General features: G+C 43.5%; 1 protein-coding gene across 1 annotated transcript; it reads left to right on the forward strand.

Annotated features, from left to right (window-relative positions):
- The first annotated feature begins 3,999 nt into the window (after positions 1-3,999).
- LOC129833331 (protein Hook homolog 2-like) lies at positions 4,000-18,195 on the forward strand. Its single transcript, XM_055897843.1, has 22 exons — positions 4,000-4,298; positions 5,142-5,224; positions 5,865-5,937; positions 6,094-6,144; positions 7,857-7,989; positions 8,321-8,388; positions 8,629-8,691; positions 8,880-8,960; positions 10,739-10,902; positions 11,004-11,144; positions 11,249-11,450; positions 11,572-11,682; positions 11,861-11,948; positions 12,104-12,170; positions 13,047-13,184; positions 13,817-13,904; positions 14,510-14,544; positions 14,661-14,743; positions 14,862-14,965; positions 15,131-15,238; positions 15,329-15,400; positions 15,535-18,195. Exons 1-22 carry the CDS (start codon positions 4,254-4,256, stop codon positions 15,664-15,666), a joined length of 2,130 nt encoding a protein of 709 aa, XP_055753818.1. The 5' UTR covers positions 4,000-4,253; the 3' UTR covers positions 15,667-18,195.
- The last annotated feature ends 4,139 nt before the right edge of the window (positions 18,196-22,334 follow it).

Raw genomic sequence — 22,334 nt, forward strand, 5'->3', positions numbered from 1 at the left:
GAGCGGAGGAAGAGATGGCTGATGAGGAGGAACAGTAAATCTCAGTCAGGTTTTTCCCTCCCATTTTATGTCTTTTCAGTAGAACTATATAGGCTGGATGTCTTCATGTCTAGAGAGCTTGGGTTCTAATTGGACTTCTGTGTATCTCTCACTAACCATGCACTCCATCTTTCACCCCCACTGCTCTATTCCCTCTTTTCAGATAGTTTTGTTTTCCAACACCTGGCCTGGGAAAGAGCTGTGGGGAGATGAAACTTCTGCCAACATTCCAACAAATTCCAGCACCCAATGCTTGGGCACAGCAGTGGATTGTTCACATTCCTTTATTTAAAGGCGCAGTGTGCTATTGTTTCTCACGACCATAAACTTAATTAATGTACAGGGATAGGCTAAATACATGAAGGAGAACTTGAGAGCTAAGATGTTAACTCTTTATTCTTCTTCTACACCAGTGTCAGATCAGCATGACATTATGATAGCCTTCAACAGAAGAACTCTGAATCATGTGCTCTGTACATGTGTGTCTATGCCATGTATAAAGTTACTGAAACCTGTGTGGAAAAGGCAATAATGTGAAAACTGTGAAAAGTGAATAAGGAACCATCACCAAATAGTTTTCCAACCGAAGAAACCACAACATTTAAAAATATATATTATTACCCAATCTTTTTCTGTTTTCCCTCCCCACCTCCACCCCTCCCCACCTCCCTGGAGGATGCATGTGCGTCAGACTGGGGTCGGAAAAGAGGAGAAGTACTGCTTTCTGACTTTCAGGAAGGAAACACATCTGGGGAATAATGTAAAGAAAGAACAAGCAAAAAGAGGAATTAGAGTGAAGGAGGGGGAGAGGGACAAAAATAGTCAACCTCCTCTTAGGCCTCGCCAATATCCCCAGCCCACCACACGGTGTTAGTCAGCAGACCCCTCCCTCAGTGGATGACTAAACCACCGAACCCCCAGCCAATAACCTTACTTTCTCCCAGGTCTCATACTCTTTCTCTGGGTTATTCAGCTTGCAACCCCCTCTCACTAACCAAACATACACACACCCCTGAAGTGTTCCCCACAGGGGTCGGGTAGTGGGGAGTGTGGGAGGGAGAGCAGGTAAATATGTGTCAAAACCATTTCCACAAAAGAACACGTAAACCCAGTACTATGGTGTTGTAGCCTACCTATAAGGGAACATTTGATTCGTAAACAAACTGGCAGGTATACATATTCTTATAAAATATTGTTTTTTATTATTATCGTGAATATCCCTCAATAAATACCATAGGGTTATTGTATTATACTTCACTGATGTATACATTATATACCATCTAAACACATTTTTTGAGACTATATTGGTAGATGGTGGGTGGGCAGAGATGTAGTCTATAACGGACAACATGTTCAGTCATTTACACAGAACATTGGCTCTGGTGGTTTGACAAATATGGTGAAGCCGCATGTAAGACTGAGTTTACTATTCAGTAGTGACCAAACAAAGTTTATGGGCAGGTTTGGCTGGGAGACATACAGTGCCTTGCAAAAGTATTCATCCCCCTTGGCGTTTTTCTTATTTTGTTGCATTACAACCTGTAATTTAAATAGATTTTTATTTGGATTTCATGTAATGGACATACACAAAATAGTCCAAATTGGTGAAGTGAAATGAAAAAAATTACTTAAAAAAATAAACATCTAAAAAATAAAAAACTTAAAAGTGGTGCTTGCATATGTATTCACCCCCTTTGCTATGAAGCCCCTAAATAAGATCTGGTGCAACCAATTACCTTCAGAAGTCACATAATTAGTTAAATAAAGTCCACCTGTGTGCAATCTAAGTGTCACATGATCTATATATGTGTGTATATACACCTGTTCTGAAAGGCTCCAGAGTCTGCAATACCACTAAGCAAGGGGCACCACCAAGCAAGCGGAATTAGTAGTCGCCAACAGGCATGTGGGAGACTCCCAAAACATATGGAAGAAGGTACTCTGGTTAGATGAGACTAAAATTGAGCTTTTTGGCCATCAAGGAAAACAATGTCTGGTGCAAACCCAACACCTCTCATTACCCTGAGAACACCATCCCCACAGTGAAGCATGGTGGTGGCAGCATCATGCTGTGGGGATGTTTTTCATCTGTAGGGACTGGGAAACTGGTCAGAATTGAAGGAATGATGGATGGTGTTAAATACAGGGAAATTCTTGAGAGAACCTGTTTCAGTATTCCAGAGATTTGAGACTGGGATGGGGGTTCACCTTCCAGCAGGACAATGACCCTAAGCATACTGCTAAAACAACACTCGAGTGGTTTAAGGTGAAACATTTAAAAATCTTGGAATGGCCTAGTCAAAGCCCAGACCTCAATCCAATTGAGAATCTGTGGTATGATTTAAAGATTGCTGTACACCAACGGAACCCATCCAACTTGAAGGAGCTGGAGCAGTTTTGCCTGGAAGAATGGGCAAAATTCCCAGTGGCTAGATGTGCCAAGCTTATAGAGACATACTCCAAGAGACTTGCAGCTGTAATTGCTGTCAAAGGTGGCTCTACAAAGTATTGACTTTGGGGGGGGGGGAATAGTTATGCATGCTCAAGTTTTCAGTTTTTTAGTCTTATTTCTTGTTTGTTTCACACAAAAAAAATATTTTGCATCTTCAAAGTGGTAGGCATGTTGTGTAAATCAAATGATACAAGCCCCCCCAAAATACATTTTAATTCCAGGTTGTAAGGCAACAAAATAGGAAAAATGCCAAATGGGTGAATAATTTTGCAAGCCACTGTAGGAAGTGAAACAGACATGTCACACAGGTAGGCGTTCTAGGAGAGCAGGTAGCTTACAGTGGGTGGGCCAGGGAGGAGACCTGACTTGTTGGGCCTGCCAGAGCAAACAGGAAGTTGGCATCAGGTTGAACTGTGAGTATTGGAGCAAGAAGGGAGAGGTGTAAACAGGGAGATAGAGTACTTGGGAAAATAAGCGTGTCTGCATGTTATGACACAGGGAGGCCCTCACATTGAGCTGATAAAGCACATTTTCTCAGGAGACCGATCAATGTGAGAGCTATGCATATGCCTAGAATAGATGGCCTCGATATATCAGCACTTAGGCACAGGGAATTAAGACACTGGAATAATTTTGAAACCATTGGGCAAATTGCTGTGATACATTAATGTGTCTTGCTTTACAGCCACTAGATAAACACATTTTGACAAAGTGAGATTTTATTTTTTAAATATATCAACTGGAGGGAATGGTGTTTTCTATTTTAATTGCTAAACATAATTGATTTATGTACTTGTTCTGCTAGGCTAGCTACATGATCCGTTTAGCTCGGACTCGAGACACCTTCACTCCTCAGTTCTGTGTCATTTTGTCAATTTGAGCCATCTACTGTTCTTTTGTGGAACATTTTGGAACAAATAAATGTTTTAATTCCAAAAACCATGCTAAACGCCCACAAATTATCTCTACAATACTCTCTGTTTTGAGCAACATACAGGCGAGCAAACAACAAAGACTGTACAGTATGAAGATAGGCAGAAACTGCTTCTCCAATATAATTCCCTAATCACGCTTGTAGGCGATGTCATGGCGACGTTGGCTAGTTGGTGCCGCGTTCAAGTGCTTGTCGGGACTAGGAAACTCGGAAATGTCCAACTCCTAACTGGTTATTGTTATACACGTGTCGCATTCAACGAATCTATATGTTGGAAATATCGGAGTTGCCTTGTTCCAATTAGCATGTGAACGCGGCAACTGCTCATGCGCAAAAACACGTAATCGGGTGTAACGGTTGTCTCGCGCCAAGCTGCGCATGTGCAATAACGAAAAACGTGTCAGTTTTTCACTTTCACGAGGTTGGAGTAATAACATGTTCAAATACTTAGTACATTGTCTCGAATCTATGTTGTGCCTTACGATTTCGATAAAGTTAACAACTAAGGAAGAATTTGTCACTTCTCTCATTGACTTCTCAAACGCCATCGCATGCTTTCCGGAAGTCTCGCGATGTTGCGTGCGTCTCTGGGTTTAGAAACTCTGTGACAACAACACATGAAAATACAGTCATCTGTTGCCATGACAATGTTGTTAATACGGCGGCTCACCGGGATGGTTAATGGAGCTAAAACGCGAAAGTTAAGCTAGCTAACAGGAGGCCAAGGTTTGTTGACGTGATAGTTCAAGCTAAAAACAAATTTGAAGCTGAAAGTCTCGATTGCTAGTGTGCAGAGCTAACTGCAGAGTATCGATTAGACAAACCAAAATGAGTCTGGATAAAGCAAAGCTATGCGATTCGTTACTAAATTGGGTAAGTTTTACAAAGTTAAATATGAATGCCAAGTTGGATAACTGGGATATCTTGCTAGCCAGACTGAGTCGTCATCCAAAGCGACCTCTCGCTAGCAGTGAAATGTGGCGAAATGAGGTGTTTTTACAAGTAATGTAGCTAGGCATTTTATCGTTAACAGTGCCTTGAACCAGCTCAAATAGAAATAACATCATTAACTAGCTGTCACTGTCAAATAAAGCTAACTAGCTAGCTAAATTATTTTGATGGTCTACTGTCGACATCAGAAATGTACTTGTTGGACAAGCTCAAGTTTCCAGCCAGCAACTGAGTTAGCCACCATCTTGTGCAATCAGTACAAAGGTCTAGCCAAGCCCCAGCAAGCCAGTGTCACTCTCCTAGCTAGCATCTGAGTACCATTGAGATGGTACATAGTTGAAAAACTCAGCCATGAACCCTCCAAATATAGGTTGTTTAGGCTATATTAAAATTGGCTAGAAATGTGGAATGATCTCTTAACTTGCATTACAAACAACTTGCCATTTACGTAGCTAGCTGAGGTCTATCATTTAGTGGTTAGCAAACACTTTAGCTGTACAGTACATAAGTAGAATGGCTTTCCAGCACTTCTAGACGGCACAATCAATCAAATGTATTTTTATAAAGTCCGTTTTTTATCAACAGTTGTCAAAGTGCTTAATAGATACCATCCTAAAACAGCAAGCAATTTGCCCAACGTGTTGGCAGTAGCATTTGCATTGTTCCTCTTCTTGATCAGTTGATTTCAAATTGATTGTCATGTCAAGTTGAATAAATGACACACTAACACATTTTCTTCTCATTCCTCATGTCCAACCCTTCCAGCTACAGACATTTCAGGTGCCCTCATGCACCAGTAAGCAGGACCTGACGAGCGGAGTGGCTATTGCACACGTTCTACACAGGATGTAAGGGGACCACGTTTTTTTTATGTGTTTTGAGGTTGGTGGTGGGTTAACACAAAGAGTAGACACCAGCAAAGCTTAGGAAAACTGGGAGATTTATGCTGTCTTCACATGCTAGTCGGAACTAGGAAACTCAGAAATGTCCGACTTGCTGATTCGATGAACGTGGCACGTCTATCAACCTGCAACCGCTTGATAGGGAATAGGTCTGTATTTCTCAAGGCCTGGGTCTGGCAGATTGTGCCCAGGTGGGATTTTGTGCAAGGGCCTGTCCATTTTAGGGTACTGTCTGTCCAAGCCAAATTACCTTCATACCTCATCTGCTGTAGTATTTGTGTGCCTTTCTGTCCACGCACACACACACACACACACACAGAAATGTATCTGTTTTTGTGTTCAACTGGAAACAAGCAGTGCTTTTATCTAAAGGTTAGTTGAATTGGGTAATGGCAATTCTATGTCTGTTTTTTTTATATGATAACTCAAGCAAGTTTCCAATGATTGCTTGCTTGTTGTGACATTCATTGAGTGTCACATATTAGGGAGTTTGCGGTTTCCAGTTTAGACATACTCTGCCCTGTGGCTTCCTGTGTATTGTATGTGCCTAGAATATGTCTTGTTAAGTGTGTCATCTCGTTAACAGAGACCCCTCCTGGTTTAATGAGGCATGGCTGGGCAGGATCAAGGAGGAGAGTGAGGCCAACTGGCGCCTCAAGGTGCAGTATGAGACAGAAGGATATGACACAGTGCCTCTAGGTTGTCACCTAGGCAACCTAGAGTGACCACTGGCCTCACTGTTTAAAGATGGTGTATTTTCACCAAGGCAAAGATGCCTGTATTCTCCAGCTCAGATTTATTTAATTTTCCTCCAGGTCAGCAACCTGAAGAAGATTCTTCAGAGCATGCTTGAGTATTACCATGATGTGAGTAAAGGCTTTTCCTCATTAAAGATCAGAAGGAAGGAAGGGATGGATGGTATATGCATGTTTCCTGCATTTCTTTTAAGTGATCAATCTCCTCCAGTTGTTCCTCAGTGTTTGCACATGTCTTAGTCCATTTGAAATGTCATTGCTCAATGCATACAGTTGAAGTCAGAAGTTTACATACACTTAGGTTGGAGTCATTAACTTGTTTTTCAACCACTCCACAAATTTCTTGTTAACAAACTATAGTTTTGGCAAGTCGGTTAGGACATCTACTTTGTGCATGACACAAGTAATTTTCCCAACAATTACTTACAGACAGATTATTTCACGTTTAATTCACTGTATCACAATTTCAGTGGGTCAGAAGTTTACATACACTAAGTTGACTGTGCCTTTAAACAGCTTTTAAAATGCCAGAAAATTATGTCATGGCTTTAGAAGCTTCTGATAGGCTAATTGACGTAATTGGAGGTGTACCTGTGGATGTATTTCAAGGCCTACCTTCAAACTCAGTGCCTCTTTGCTTGACATCATGGTAAAATAAAAGGAACTCAGCCACAATTGTAGACCTCCACAAGTCTGGTTCATCTTTGGGAGCAATTTCCAAATGCCTGAAGGTACCACGTTCATCTGTACAAACAATAGTACGCAAGTATAAACACCATGGGACCACGCAGCTGTCATACCTCTCAGGAAGGAGACGTGTTCTGTCTCCTAGAGATGAACGTACTTTGGTGCAAAAAGTGCAAATCAATCCCAGAACAACAACAAAGGACCTTGTGAGAAAACAGGTACAAAGTATCTATATCCACAGTAAAATGAGTCCTATATCGACACAACCTGAAAGGCCACTCAGCAAGGAAGAAGCCACTGCTCCAAAACCGTCACAAAAAAAGCCTGACTACGGTTTGCAACTGCACATGGGGACAAAGAGTGTACTTTTTGGAGAAATTTCCTCTGGTCTGATGAAACAAAAATAGAACAGCTTGGCCATAATGACCATCGTTATGTTTGGAGAAAAAAAGTGGGAGGCTTGCAAGCTGAAGAACACCATCCCAGCTGTGAAGCATGGGGGTGGCAGCACATCTCAAGACAGTCAGGAAGTTAAAGCTTGGTCGCAAATGGGTCTTCCAAATGGACAATGACCCCAAGCATGCTTCCAAAGTTGTGGCAAAATGGCTTAAGGACAACAAAGTCAAGGTATTTGAGTGGTCAACACAAAGCCCTGACCTCAATCCTATAGAACATTTGTGGGCAGAACTGAAAAAGTGTGTGTGTGTGTGCAAGGAGGCCTACAAACCTGACTCAGTTACACCAGCTCTGTCAAGAGGAATAGGCCAAAATTCACCCAACTTATTGTGGGAAGCTATTGGAAGGCTACCCAAAACGTTTGACCCAAGTTAAACAATTTAAAGGCAATGCTACCAAATACTAATTGAGTGTATGTAAACTTCTGACCCACTGGGAATGTGATGAAAGGTATAAAAGCTGAAATAAATCATTCTCTCTCCTATTATTCTGACATTTCACATTCTTAAAATAAAGTGGTGATCCTAACTGACCCAAGACAGGGAATTTTTACTGGGATTAAATGTCAGGAATTGTGAATAGCCAAGTTCATTTAAACTCAGTTTAAGTGTATGTAAACTTCTGACTTCAGCTGTATATTTTCTCACAATTCCACATTGTCTCCATCCCTCCATGAACAGGTGCTTGGCCACCAGGTAGCAGACGAGCACCTGCCAGACATCAATCTGATTGGGGAGTTTGGAGATGTGACTGAACTTGGAAAGCTGGTGCAGTTGGTGCTTGGCTGTGCTGTCAGCTGTGAGAAGAAGCAAGGTGAGCTAGCTGGGCTAGAGGAGGCCATGCTGGGTAACAGGAAGTCACCTATGGAGAAAATTCAGGATTTAATGATTATCAGTTGATAAACTGAGCATTCAATGGTTCATTCCTACAAAGCCTAACTATGTACTGTATACAGATTATGATAAAACAGAGTTTTAAAAGACAATGTGATCCTCAGATGAATAAGCTAGTGGGTTTGATGTGAATGCAGGAGAAACTGTTGCACTGTGTGTAAAGCAGTGTGTTTGAAGTGTTTTGAGGGTCTGGCTGTCAGATGTGGATGTGATATTCAGTGGACTCCTCCTCCATGTTTTTTTTCTCATAGAGCAAATCCAGCAGATAATGACCCTGGAGGAGTCTGTCCAGCATGTTGTCATGACAGCCATACAGGAGGTGAGAGATCAGTATTTTGGATATTATCCTCTTTGTAGATCAGTCTGTCCTCTTGTGAGATTGCACCCACAAGCACAATTCTTTGCTCCCCGAAACCTTTATCTATTTAACAGCAATATACACTATAAAACAGGCAATAGCTCACTTGTCCTGATTACCTCTATATTGACAATGGGTTTCACCATGTGATCTGTCTTTCTGGAGTTAGAACCAGCAATTGACTGTGTTGTTGTGGTGTAGCTCCTAGCTAAAGAGCCAACTGTTCCAGGAAGTCCTGAGACCTACGGGGACTTTGACTACCAGGTGGGACCCGCTCTCTTCGTACTCTGCTTCTCTGAATACATTTAAACTTTCACTCCCCTGCAAGTTGGTTTTATCGCTATTCTTCAATTGCCGTCTCATTTACATGTCTTTCGTGGTATATCTCTCTCGTTCTCTACCTCCCACTGTGCTGTCTATAACCTCCCTTGTGCTTCTCTCTGTGTCTGCAGTCCAGGAAGTATTATTTTCTCAGTGAGGAGGTGGAGGCGAAGGAGGATCTGGGCCAGCGCTGTCGGGACCTGGAGCACCAGGTGGGCAGAGAGGACTGTTTGTTAGTTAGCATGTTGAGTGTGTATCTGCAGCTCTTTGCCATGAGTGAAGTGACCCTATTTATTCGCTTGGCTGAGGATTGTTGTCCAGTTTGACTGATTCCCCCTGATGGTTTGTTGTGTAAACAGTGCATAGAGAGTGATAGAGGACTCTTCTTTGTATCTGTCCCATTTTGGCTTCTGTGAGTGCACGGGCAGCGCCATTGAGGCCATCGCCATCTTGATCAGTGGAGGCTGGTGGGAGGAGCTATATGAGGACATGCTCATTGTAATGGCTGTTATGGAATTAAAGGAACGGAGTGAAACGTGCTTTCCATATGTTTGATACCGTTCCATTTATTCAATTTCAGCCATTACAATGAGCCTGTCCTCCTATAGCTCCTCCTACCAGCCTCCACTGATTTTGAAGTAGTACATTTTCTTCTACTACTGAGTTGGTAAACAAACTGAAAGGGTGCATACTGCCACAGTGTGTTGTTTGAACAGGTATAAAGCTAAGGTTGGCGATGTACTGCCACCTGCAGTTATGGAATGTTTGCTCACAAATAATTAATTGGCTGATCCTTCCTGATGTCCTGGATGGAATTATGTGACCCTTCCTTAACCAATAGGAAGCCACACCCAGTTGACTACTTCAAAATGGTGAAAGTTCTCAATGGCGCTACACATGCTAAAATGGGCTTTTGGGTACTAGAATCCTCTATTATTTTCTATGAAACAGTGCTAACTGTGCTGCTAATGCTGCCTCTGATTAGGCAATGTCATTGGCTACAAAGACTTAAGTCATTGATCCCCAAAAATTACATTGTATAGTATTTAGGATTAGAAGGCAATTACCACTGTTATGTGTAAAGCATATTTCTTAGTGTGTAACATTCAACACATTAAGAAATTCTCAGTAGTTTATGTAGGTCTTTACTTTTTCCCTGGTATGATGCTAAAGCAAGCCATTTGTCCTTAAAGTTCAGTGTAGAGTTTTGCTGTGCTCAAACTGGAAAGATGTCCAACAGGTAAGTAATAGACGCCCCCTTTTTAATATTGGCATGCCTGCTTGCCTAACTCACATAAACATATTCAGGGTGGACATTTTACCCTAAACCACCAACCAACATTCTTGTCCATGATAACCCCAAGGATAGTTCATCTTTCATCAAGCCTCACTAGATTGAATCCTTAATCAACATCCCTTTCTGAGCCCACTCTCCAGTCTCTCCACTTTGTAACTGTTAGTCAGACTGACTCCGACATCTGGTTTTCTATTCACCTCCTTGAGGGGTAATGCTAACAACTGCTCCCTTGAGAAAGTGGCCCACCTGATGGAGATCATAGCAGACCAGCTGACTAACTGCTTTGATGTTTGTGCATGTGAAGTTACCACCAACCCTCATGGAAAAACATTGCATGTTTTGCAAGCAATGTACAGTGTCTGTTGCTGGATATGTGAGTGTGGCTCTTTTTTCTTTAGCACTTGTGGAGTGTCTTATTTGTGTTCAGCATTTTCATGAGTTAATTAGTTTTTTGGAGGTGTTCTGTGTTTTGAAGTGTGTCCTTTTTCTGTGCTCAGCACTTTCTATGACTCAATGTGTGACTGTTTGTTGATTTGTCTCTAGGTCTCCTCCCTCTCTCTAGCCTTGGTTACATGCCACTTTGTCTGGTTCTCTCTCTGCCTCCCCACCTCTGACTGTGTGTGTGTGTGTGTGTGTGTGTGTGTGTGTGTGTGTGTGTGTGTGTGTGTGTGTGTGTGTGTGTTTGGTCCTCAGTTGGCAGCCGTCCTGGAGGAGAAGTCGTCCCTGCAGGTGGAGACACAGTCCCTGAGGGAGAAGCTCAGCCTCAGTGACCCACAGGATGCTTCCACCACCATCACTGGCAAGAAGCTGCTGCTGCTGCAGAGCCAGATGGAGCAGCTACAGGAGGAGAACTACAGGTCAGAGTCAGACCCTCAACACAGACTTCCAAACTAAATGCATTGTACTCTTTTGATACATTTAATTGATCATTTTCTGTTTGCCCCTGTTTGTGACACAGACTAGAGAACAGCCGAGATGACATGCGTGTGCGAGGGGAGATTCTGGAGCGTGACGTTTTGGACCTCACTCACCGTAATGATGAACTGACCAGCCTCGCCCAGGAGGCCCAGAGTCTCAAAGATGAGATGGACATCCTCCGGTGAGCCCAGGGGGAGAGCAGCCTCTCACTAGTCTGTGGCCTTCTCTCCTTTCCTGCCCCGTCCTCAAAACGGCTTCCCCATCTCACCCTCTCCCCTCCCACAGGCATTCGTCTGACCGGGTGAGCCGGCTGGAGGCGCTGGTAGAGACGTACAAGCGTAAGCTGGAGGACCTGGGGGACCTGCGCAGACAGGTGCGTCTGCTGGAGGAGCGCAACACTGTCTACATGCAGCGCACATGTGAGCTGGAGGAGGAGCTACGCAGGGCCAACTCAGTCCGCACCCAGCTGGACACCTACAAGAGACAGGTGGGCAGAGAGGGCTAGAGAATGGCGGAGGGTTAACAAAGGTGTGGAGATGGATGTGTGTATGACACAGGATGCTATGAACGCTATTCAGACCCTGAATGTGTTTCCTCCCTGCTGTCAGGTCCATGAGCTTCACACCAAGCATTCGTCAGAGGCACTGAAGGCTGAGAAGTGGCAGTTTGAGTACAAGAACCTTCAGGATAAGTATGACGCCCTGCTTAAGGAGAAAGAGGTGAGAGAGGATGGCCCGGGACAACTCCTCTCCAGGCTAAGATGTATTACAAGGGCATGATGTCAATGTGGATGTGGATTTAAACTCTTTGTTATTCTGAGGCAGTCACTTTGAACACTTCTAGTAGGATCAGATTGAGTGCAGTCTAATCCCCACGTTATCCCAATGTGTTTTCCAGCGTTTGATCTCAGAGCGAGACACACTGCGAGAAACCAATGATGAGCTCAGGTGTGCACAGGTCCAACAGAAGGGCCTCAATCAACCAGGTGAGTCCAATGGACACAGCTCACATCTGTTTTTCTAAATGACAAGATGGTAGAGGGGGGTTGTTTGACCTTTTGTGGCAGTTGATAAGACGACTGTTAAAACAAATGTGATATATTTTCCACTTGCATCTTAGCTCTCTCTCTCTCCCCTTCAGGTGGTTTAAGTGAGGACTCTGGCACAGTGGGAAACCTGGCCTCTGAGATGATGCCCACAGAGTTCAAGTATGTATGTGTGTGAAAGCTTCATCTGTTAGGTGTTATCTATCTGACCTATCAATAGACATACAGTGGTGTCAGAATTCAATTGCTCATTTTCAACTGTAGGCCTGGGCTGTACCGGGGTATTTAGAAATGTTTTTTTTTTTAACCACAATTCAGTTGAGCCAGTCACATGGTATATTTGTTTACTAAGAGCATGTGACGTCCACTGTCGAGCAGTGCAAGAGTTGATCAAGTTACACTTGAAATTCACTACTGTTTGCCAGCTAAATATATCTATACGTTAACTATCTTAATGCCAAATACATTTTCTCCAGCTATGCATTTTGTTTGCTAACCTGCTAGCTATAGGTGACTAGCTTGCAAGATCAAGCTTCTTGGTTACGGCAGAGACAATCAATCCCCTCCTAGATTAAGTGTGAGTAGCCTTTTGAGATAGAACTCAGCTCACAAAGTTATAGAACTGTCTTTGCTTTTAGTTTATGTTCGCTTGCGCTTGTTAGCATTTAGCTAATGTCCGCTATGGGAATTAGCTAGTACTTTGATAGCATTTTTAAGTGTTTGAACAGAAATGATGCCCTTTGTGTGCACTGCCGTAAACCCGGTATGGTTCAGGAACGATATGGAAATCTGGATCCACCCAAACATAGTGTTCAGCTGTGATAAATGGCAAAGGTCTTATTCCTCAGCCACACTATTTTTAGAACCAGAATGTGCCATTGGCTCCATGAATAGAATGGCTTCCAGTCAGATGGCACTGCTGTTAAATTGGCTGAGGCGGCGCTGAATACTTCTGTTGGTGTGTAGTGTACAGACCTTTGCCTCTCTGCCCCACTTCCCTGCCTTCTCTCTTTGACCTCCTTCCTTCTGCTTCCACAGGGAGACGGTGGTGCGTCTGCAGAGTGAGAACAAGATGCTGTGTGTCCAGGAGGAGAGCAACAGACAGAGACTGGTGGAGGTACAGGGTCAGCTGGAGGAGTCTCAACGCAGCCAGAACACCCTGGAGACACAAAACAGGTGTGTGTGTAGGCATGCGTAAAATAAAATATATGTTCTATAAGAATACCACTGCAGTGTTTTTAGTTATGCACATTGAGATTTGATTGTATGTATCAAGGTCAGTCAGTGACGATGTTAGTCACAGTATATATTGCCAGAGTTTCTGTTTGAGTTTCACGTTTGGCTAAACGGAGGAGCGATCTAGCTAAATGTCAACTCACCCTCTGGTCTGTGTGTTGAGTTGTGTGGGCCGAAGCGGAGGATGGACAGCAATGGGCCAGATGGTCCCCCGGCTGTCCGTACAGCGTGTGTGTGTGGGCAGTTTTTCTGAGTGGATCGTGTGTGACGATGGGTCCAGAGTGTGGGAGGCAGGCAGCCATCTCCAGCAGCAGGAGGAGAGCATCCCGAGCTGTGAAGTATGGCTGAAGTGGCTCAGTCTTTCCCTAATGAACCACAACACACAGAGAGGGGAGGGGGTGGGCGGGACACCGCTAGAATGGACTAATGCAGCGGCTGATGTGACATTGTATACATCGCCAGCCTCTCCCACCACTCATCAAAACCAGCTTAATCAAATTTACTCATTCTTTCTTCCTTTCCCCTTCTCTCCCTCTTACTTTTCTTATTTGTTCTCTCTCTCATCCTTCCAGGTTGAACCAGCAGCAGATCTCTGAGCTGCGGTCCCAGGTGGAGGATCTCCAGAAGGCTCTACAGGAGCAGGGAAGCAAGGCTGAGGATGTGAGTGGAGAGATAGACCCTCCTCATTCACCCCTCCTCCTCTCACATCCTCTTACTCCTGTTACCTTGTCCATACCAATCACTGAGTGGACCCAGTCTTCTCCAATCAGAGACAGTATACTGAAAATGAATAGGAATCAGGAATGGAAAGTACCAATCTCTCAATCGGTTGACCATCTATTGGTCTTAGTGTTTTTTGTTGTTTTTAATCATTTGTTATTTTGGTGTCATTATAACTGGAAATTAGACCTAGACCTCAGTATAGTCCTTGAGGACTGTTGTAGATTGTATCCTTCTCTCCCCTTCGTTGCCTGCCTGCCTGTGACTGCTCTCTGAGATTTTGTGTGTGAACTTAAACCCTTGTTTGCTGTGTTGATTCACCATTAACGCCTACCCCTCTGTCTCTCCGCCTGCCCCCACCGACTGACATTCGGCCAATCAGGCCATTGTAAGTACAGCCCATCCCTGCCTGGACTCTGATTTGACTTTGACTACTTCAGTTGTGTATTATGCTTATTATTTGTGTCTCTGTCTGTCTGTCTGTCTGACAGAAGTCTGTTTCTCAGTAGTTTGTGTGTTGACTGACTTTCTTCCTCCCCATTCAGTCCTCCCTGCTGAAGAAGAAGCTTGAGGAGCACTTGTGAGTACTATTATCACTGTTGCTTGCACACTGCACCTGTGAAGGGAGTATTATTACCGCTCTGTAGATTCTTGCACGTCCGGTTCCTCCATGCTTTTCCTCTGTCCTCGTCTCAGGGAGAAGCTCCATGAGGCCCACTCAGACCTGCAGAAGAAGAGGGAGGTCATTGATGACCTGGAGCCCAAAGCGGACGGCAACAGTAAGCAGCCTCTTATTTCCTGCCCTTGGGAGCAGTGCTATCAAATAGTATCATCTAAGAGCACTTTCAAGCTCTGAAAATGCCGTTAATATTTCCTCTTCAACCTCCCTCCTGTCAGTGGCGAAGAAGATTGATGAGCTGCAGGAGATCCTGAAGAAGAAGGATGAGGACATGAAGCTGATGGAGGAACGCTACAAGCGCTACGTTGAGAAGGCCAGGACGGTCAGTCAACACTGTCTGACACTAAACTCATCCATACAGCACAACGGTGCTTGGCCGCCGCCTTAAATCTGAGTTGCAGATATCGTCAAAGATTGTCATGCACATCGTGACATAGTTGAGAATTTCCGCACCAAGTATGTGTGTGTGTTTGTGTTCGTTGTGCAGGTGATCAAGACTCTGGACCCCAAGCAGCCGCCTCTGACTGTGTCTCCTGATGTTCAGGCCCTCAAGAACCAGTTGACTGAGCGAGACAGGAAGATCCAGCACCTGGAGGTAAGAGCCACTCTACATTGACTGACGAGATGCAGATGAGTGGTGCATTGTCTGACCCTCCATATGCATGAACAACTCCTCTGTGTGCAGCATGACTATGAGAAGAGCAGGTCCAGACATGACCAGGAGGAGCAACTCATCATAAGTGCCTGGTACAATATGGTGAGTAAGTAAACCTCTCCGTATGTGCCTAATCTACATAGTATTAGTGCAGTTGGCATGATAGGTGCTGCAATGACTTGTATAATGGTCTTGTTTTTTTTGGTATGGCTCTATTTCTCTCTCTCCCTCGCCAGGGTATGGCCCTGCATCAGAAGGTGGTGGGAGAGCGATCGGGTCCGTCCAACCAGGCCCAGTCCTTTTTGGCCCAGCAGAGGCAGTCCACCCATGCCAGGAGAGGCCTCGCAGCCCACCACCAGCCCAGATAAGACATATCAACTCTGGGGGAGGATGTGGAGATGAGGCAAAACATGGTCGATATCTTAGTGTTCACTACTTCCGTACTCCTACTCTCACTGCTCTGCCTTTACTTCTCCTCTTGGTGTTTTGTGAAGGTTGCTGCTGCCCCCTGCTGGGCATCTCTGTTACAGGATTTTCTGGAGCGTCAGCGATACAGAGCTACTTACTGCACCTTCAAGTGCATTCAAAGCTGCCAGGACTCATTTGAACAAAGATGAGAAATGGGTCTAAATGAGAGCTGGAATGAAGGAACATGAAGTGGATAGAAAGAAGCTGAGCGACTAATCATTTGTCATGGAATTCTTAGACAATGTTTATCATTCAGTCCCTCCATTTCTTTCAAGCCCTCTTTTTAGCTACAATGTATTTGATGTTTTCTTAAGATTTAGATTGAGAATAATGCTTTGGAAAGCCACAATGATGACAGAGATGGAAAGGGATGATTTCTGCTGTCAATAGGGTAGGGGTCTTTACCTTCCCCCTACTACTACTTTTATATATTTTCACCCTTATTGTCCAGCCTACTATCAGGCTAAATAGATATTATCCTCTTACTATGACATGGAAACACTAATAAGAGAGACCTATGGGTTGAGATCGTGGTGAATTTGTATTAATTCGTGCCCAAGTCATTTGGAGATTCTGGCTTGTGCTGTGTCTCTGACACTTTTAAATGTACATGGTGAGAGAAACTGGTGAAGCGCTAGAACAGGGGTGTCGTCCGGATCCAGATGTTTTGCGGGGAGGGGGCTAACTCGATATACTTTTACAATGACAAAAAAACAAGTTTGAAAGTGTAGAAATGATAATGGACCTACATTCATCCAGTTTATTGACTGTGTCCAGATCACTAATAATCATCAAAATGACAGTCAGGGTGCATCACTTTTTGCCAATTTTGATGGTGAGGAAATGTTGTTGAAGACTGAAGGTGGACCCCGGGGCAAAATGAGTTTGGCACCCCTGATCTAGAAGAGCTCAATGTCTTTGATATGAGAGGAACACATTTTCTCTGCACACATAGTCATGACCTCTTTTATTTCTGTGAATGTGTTTAGACTTTTCTTTCAAGCTGTATCATCTATTTGTTTTCTCCTTTGTAATGAGTTGTTTGGTAACTTATAGTTTGAACAGCAGGAAGAATAGCTTTCTAGTCATTTAAAAAATATATATTTTTTTTTAAATGAACCTCAGCATTTAATGTAGTTGTGTTAGTCTGTATAATAATGTTCAGCAAGGGTGCACAGTGTACAGAAAAGCACTTCCTCCCTTTTGATAATGGTTAATTTCCTTGCGAAAGACTAGAAAAATGTCCATGACTCTGTTAACAATCTATGTTGAAGGACTTTTGTATCAAATTCCTGTTAGGAGTATGGTGTTCACATGTAATGGCAGATGCTCTGAAAGACTAGCAGATATGGGTCCTCTTTTGTCATTGCCATTTTACTGGAAGTATTTGCACAGACTATTGAACAATCTTTTGTTTCAAGCTGTAATATGGGAATTTACTCTTTGAATGATTGACTAGATTTCCTGATGGACTACATTTAGTTATTTTTTTAACTTTAATTTTTCCCCTCTAAAGAGTGAAACAGGGTGTTTTAAGAATTATGATTGGTTGCACACACCACTTTAGACTGATGTGAATGTAGGAAACGCTGGTGCTTGTGAGAACCAGAATGTGGGGTTATTGATTCACATAGTTAATTGATATGTGGGGGGAAACTGGCCACACTGGATGTTGTTACTGTGTAATCCTGAAGGGAAGTAAGGTTTCAAGATGGCAATGGTATGTAGCTTTTCTCTCATTTTCAGCAGAAGCACTCAACTATAGATGCTTCTGTTCGCTGACACTGGAACTTACCTAGCCAATGAACAGACAATTTGTACTCATTTTGTCATTTTTACAACAATTTATGTACGTTCTTACCTATAATTTTCTCAAGATGAACCTGTGAAGGACAACACTATTGTTGAACACTACATATATCTGATTACTTTGACAGTATCTGCGTAAACACAGAACTTCTCTTTGGTACCCAAACTGCTCTCTGTGACTTGTACCTAACCTTCTGTAAGTGTGTAACTATCTGAGCAATGTTATTTACCAGGCTATGAAACCACAACTGTGTCTACATTTAACTTCACTTAGTGTTTTACTCTTTGAGTAGATGTGTTTATTTGGTATTGAATCAGGAAGTAAGGCTTTTAATTTCAAAGTAGTAAATCAACATTCCAACTGAACTGCTATGTTCTAGCACAGATATGGCCTGAACAATACAAACTGTCCTTTTTGTAACTGGAAATCCCTATTAAAATATACTGTCCAATTGCAGTATAACTTGGTGACACTGTCCATTAGCAATATATTACAATTGACATTTACCAGCACAAATTGAACATGCAGTTAAAGGACTTAAACTCCACTGAACAAAAATATAAACGCAACATGTGAAGTGTTGGTTTCATGAGCTGAAATAAAAGATCCCATAAATGTACCATACGCACAAAAAGCATATCTCTCAAATGTTGTGCACAAATTTGTTTACATTTTTGTTAGTAAATATTTATTCTGTGCCATGACAATCCATCCACCTGACAGGTGTGGCATATCAAGAAGCTGATTAAAGTGCATGATCATTACAAAGGTGCACCTTGTCCTAGGGACAAGAAAAGGCAACTACAATGTACAGTTCTGTGACAACACAATGCCATAGCTGTCTCAAGTTTTGAAGGAGTGTGCAATTTGGCATGCTTACTGCAGGAATGTCTACAGAGCTTTTGCCAGAGAATTGAATGTTAATTTTTCTACCAATGTTTTAGAGAATTTGGCAGTATGTCCAACAGGCCTCACAACCGGTGTCGTGTGGGTGAGCGGTTTACTGATGTCAACGTTGTGAACAGAGTTCCCTGTGGTGGGGTTATGCTATGGGCAGGCATAAGCTACGGACCATGAACACAATTGCATTTTATCGATGGCAATTTGAATTGTCGTGCCATTCATCCACCGCCATCACCTCATGTTTCAGCATGATAATGCACGGCCCCACGTTGCAAGGATCTGTACACAATTCTTGGAAGCTGAACATGTCCCAGTTCTTCCATGGCCTGCATACTCACCAAACATGTAACCCATTGAGCATGTTTGGATGCTCTGGATTGACGTGTACGACAGGGTGTTCCAGTTCCCGCCAATATCCAGCAACATCACACATGTCCATTAGCAATATACAGTATGAGTCAGTGTTTCCTCTCCCTCACTCTTAGGTGGTCATTTCATTCCGTCCATTTTGTGATGGTAAAACCCTATTCAAATATATTGGCAATGGACACTGTCCAATTGCAGTATTACATGTTGAAACTGGCAATATATGTGTAATGGACATATCACAATGGGCATTTACCATCACTAATTGGACATGCTGTTACATTGCTGAAACGCCGACTCGTTGAACTCAGGACGGCTTAGCAGTGCTAGTGATTCCTCTCCCTTGCTTGTTGGTGTTGATTTCAGCCTGTCAATTTGGTGATGGTAAATCACTGCTTAAATATATTGGAAATGGACAGTGTCTGTTGGACATATGATATGCCAGTACCAACATTTGCAGTATAAAATGTTTGCACTGGCAATATACACTACATGACAAACTGTGGACACCTGCTCTTCAAACATCTCATTCTAAAATCATGTGCATTAATATGGACTTGGTCCCCCTTTGCTATAACAGCCTCCACTCTTCTAGGAAGGCTTTCCACTAGATGTTGGAACATTTGCTGCATGGATTGGCTTCCATTCAGCCACAAGAGCATTAGTGAGGGTGGGCGATTAGGCCTGGCTCGCAGTCTGCGTTTCAATTCATCCCAAAGGTGTTCGATGGGGTTGAGGTCAGCCAGGTTCTTCCACACTGATCTCAACAAACCATTTCTGTATGGACCTCACTTTGTGCACAGCGGCATTGTCATGCTGTAACAGGAAAGGGCCTTCCACAAGCTTGGAAGCACAGGATCTTCTAGAATGTCATTGTATGCTGTAGCGTTAAGATTTCCCTTCACTGGAACTCAGGGGTCTAGCCCGAACCAGGAAAAACAGCCCAGGACCATTATTCCTCTTCCACCAAACTGTACAGTTAGCACTATGCATTGGGGCAGGTAGCGTTCTCCTGGTATCCGCGAAACCCAGATTCAGCCGTCTTAGACTTGTTGGAAAGGTGGCGTCCTATGACAGTGCCACGTTGAAAGTCCCTGAGCACTTCCGTTAGGCCATTCTACTGCCAATGTTTGTCTATGGAGATTTCATGGCTATGTGCTTGATTTTATAAATCTGTCAGCAATGGGTGTGGCTGAAATAGCCGAATCCACTAATTTGAAGGGGTGTCCACATACTTTTGTGCATATATAGCACAGGTGAAACACCTTCCTTCTAATGAGATGACCAACCAGCACAGGTGTAATACAGACTAACTAACAAGGTTACACCAATCGATGCGCCCCACTTGCTAACGTCCAACCTCTAAATATAAAATGGAAAAACCAAATCCTGTAACACTGGTGATATTGTTACTCTCAACAACAACAAAAAACGGTGTCCGTTTTTTTAATGTAATGTGTAGTATCTGTGTAGGCTGAATTTGTTATATATTCTTATGTTTGTCATTTTTCTGCATAACATTCTACTCTTCCCAACAGCAGAAATATATGTTGGTAGGACAAGGCTATGTATGTGCACATGGAAGTCAGTGATTTATGTTTACTATAGTTTAATGAGGCAATACAAATGTGATGTGACTAAAATGAAAGGACATTTGGTTGACAAAAATGGCCCACTATTTTCATCATTTTGAAAATAACTACGCTAAATTATTATTCAACTGACAAAAATGTGACTAAGACTTAATGATATTTTAGTCATAATGACGAAGACTAGATTACATGTGGGATGAATTGGATTGCCGACTGCGAGCCAGGCCTAATCGCCCAACATCAGTGCCTGACCTCACTAAGGCTCTTGTGGCTGAATAGAAGCAAATCCCTACAGCAATGTTCCAACATCTAGTGGAAAGCCTTCCCAGAAGAGTGGAGGCTGTTCTATCAAATGGGGGACCAACTCCATATAAAGGCCTATAATTTTGGAATGAGATATTCTACAAGCAGGTGTCCACATACTTTTGGTAAGTATCTAGTACCAGCTATCTGGCTTGACGGACCTACCTGGCTGGCCGGCCGGACCTACCGCGCAAATGTAACCCATGTGAAATGGCTAGCTAGGTAGCGGTGGTGCGCGCTAGCAGTCTTTCAGTCGGTGACGTCACTTGCTCTGAAACCTTGAAGTAGTGGTTCCCCTTGATCTGCAAGGGCCGCAGACTTTGTGGAGCAATGGGTAACGACGCTTCGTGGGTGACTGTTGTTGATGTGTGCAGAGGGTCCCTGGTTCGTGGTCGGGGCGAGGGGACGCCATAAAGTTATACTGTTACATTGGTGCCGTGACCCGGATCACTGGTTGCTGCGGAAAAGGAGGAGGTCGAAAGGGGGGTGAGCGTAACGGATGTGAAATGGCTAGCTAGTTAGCGGTGCAGGTGGTGACCACAGACCACTTCTCAGTTCCTATGCTTCCTGGCTGATGTTTTGGTCACTTTTGAATGCTGGCGGTGCTCTCTCTCTAGTGGTAGCATGAGACGGAGTCTACAACCCACACAAGTGGCTCAGGTAGTGCAGCTCATCCAGGATGGCACATCAATGCGAGCTGGGGCAAGAAGGTTTGCTGTGTCTGTCAGCGTAGTGTCCAGAGCATGGAGGCGCTACCAGGAGACAGGCCAGTACATCAGGAGACGTGGAGGAGGCCGTAGGAGGGCAACAACCCAGCAGCAGGACCGCTACCTCTGCCTTTGAGCAGGAGGAGCACTGCCAGAGCCCTGCAAAATGACCTCCAGCAGGCCACAAATGTGCATGTGTCTGCTCAAAAAACAGACTCCATGAGGGTGGTATGACGGCCCGACGTCCACAGGTCAAGGTTGCCAGGGTCAGAGTAGTACAGAAGGTGTCGTATGCTGAGGCAGTGAAGAGGGTATTAGAGGAAGGTGGATCCAGGGTAAGGGATCCTAAGATGCTCTCTGTGAGTAGGACGAGACCAATAGAGGTAGACTAACGTGCTTCAGTAAGATTGGCTTCTTAGTGTACATAGTGTTGTGGAAATTCTAGTCAAGTGAGAGAGACTTGTCATTTCTTCAAACAATCAATCTTTATTTGATATCGATTAATTCTTGCAATAATGGAACAATTTTAAAGGGAAAGATAGGGACACCCCATCCTCTCCAAAAGGATAAATAAAAAATGTTGTAAATCTTATTCTGCCCAAACAATTAACTCACCATTTCCTTTCTTTCCCACTTTCTTTGTTACTTTCACTAGTCTACATATCTGTTTACTTTAACTCAGAAGCCCTCTCAATCACCATCACCCAGTACATTTCTCTTCCACTCAAATACTTGTTCCCCTCTACAATCTCGCCGTCTAACATTACTTTACCAGGTGAACAAAAAGTGTTAAATTATAGACAAAACATAACTTCTGTTAACAGGGAGGACACTGTCCTCCCTCCACTTTTTAATCATTTGTGTTTTTATCCACTCCAACATTTACT

The sequence above is a fragment of the Salvelinus fontinalis genome, chromosome 34 (assembly GCF_029448725.1).
Source record: "Salvelinus fontinalis isolate EN_2023a chromosome 34, ASM2944872v1, whole genome shotgun sequence".
In the NCBI taxonomy this organism is placed as follows: domain Eukaryota; kingdom Metazoa; phylum Chordata; class Actinopteri; order Salmoniformes; family Salmonidae; genus Salvelinus; species Salvelinus fontinalis.

Bases quoted from the DNA above. Each gene is read 5' to 3' on its own strand.
- LOC129833331 (XM_055897843.1), top strand. From the start codon at position 4,254: ATGAGTCTGGATAAAGCAAAGCTATGCGATTCGTTACTAAATTGG. The intron at 11,451-11,571 runs GTGGGCAGAGAG...CCCTGCTGTCAG, and splicing joins TGGACACCTACAAGAGACAG to GTCCATGAGCTTCACACCAA. The intron at 15,401-15,534 runs GTGAGTAAGTAA...CTCCCTCGCCAG, and splicing joins TAAGTGCCTGGTACAATATG to GGTATGGCCCTGCATCAGAA.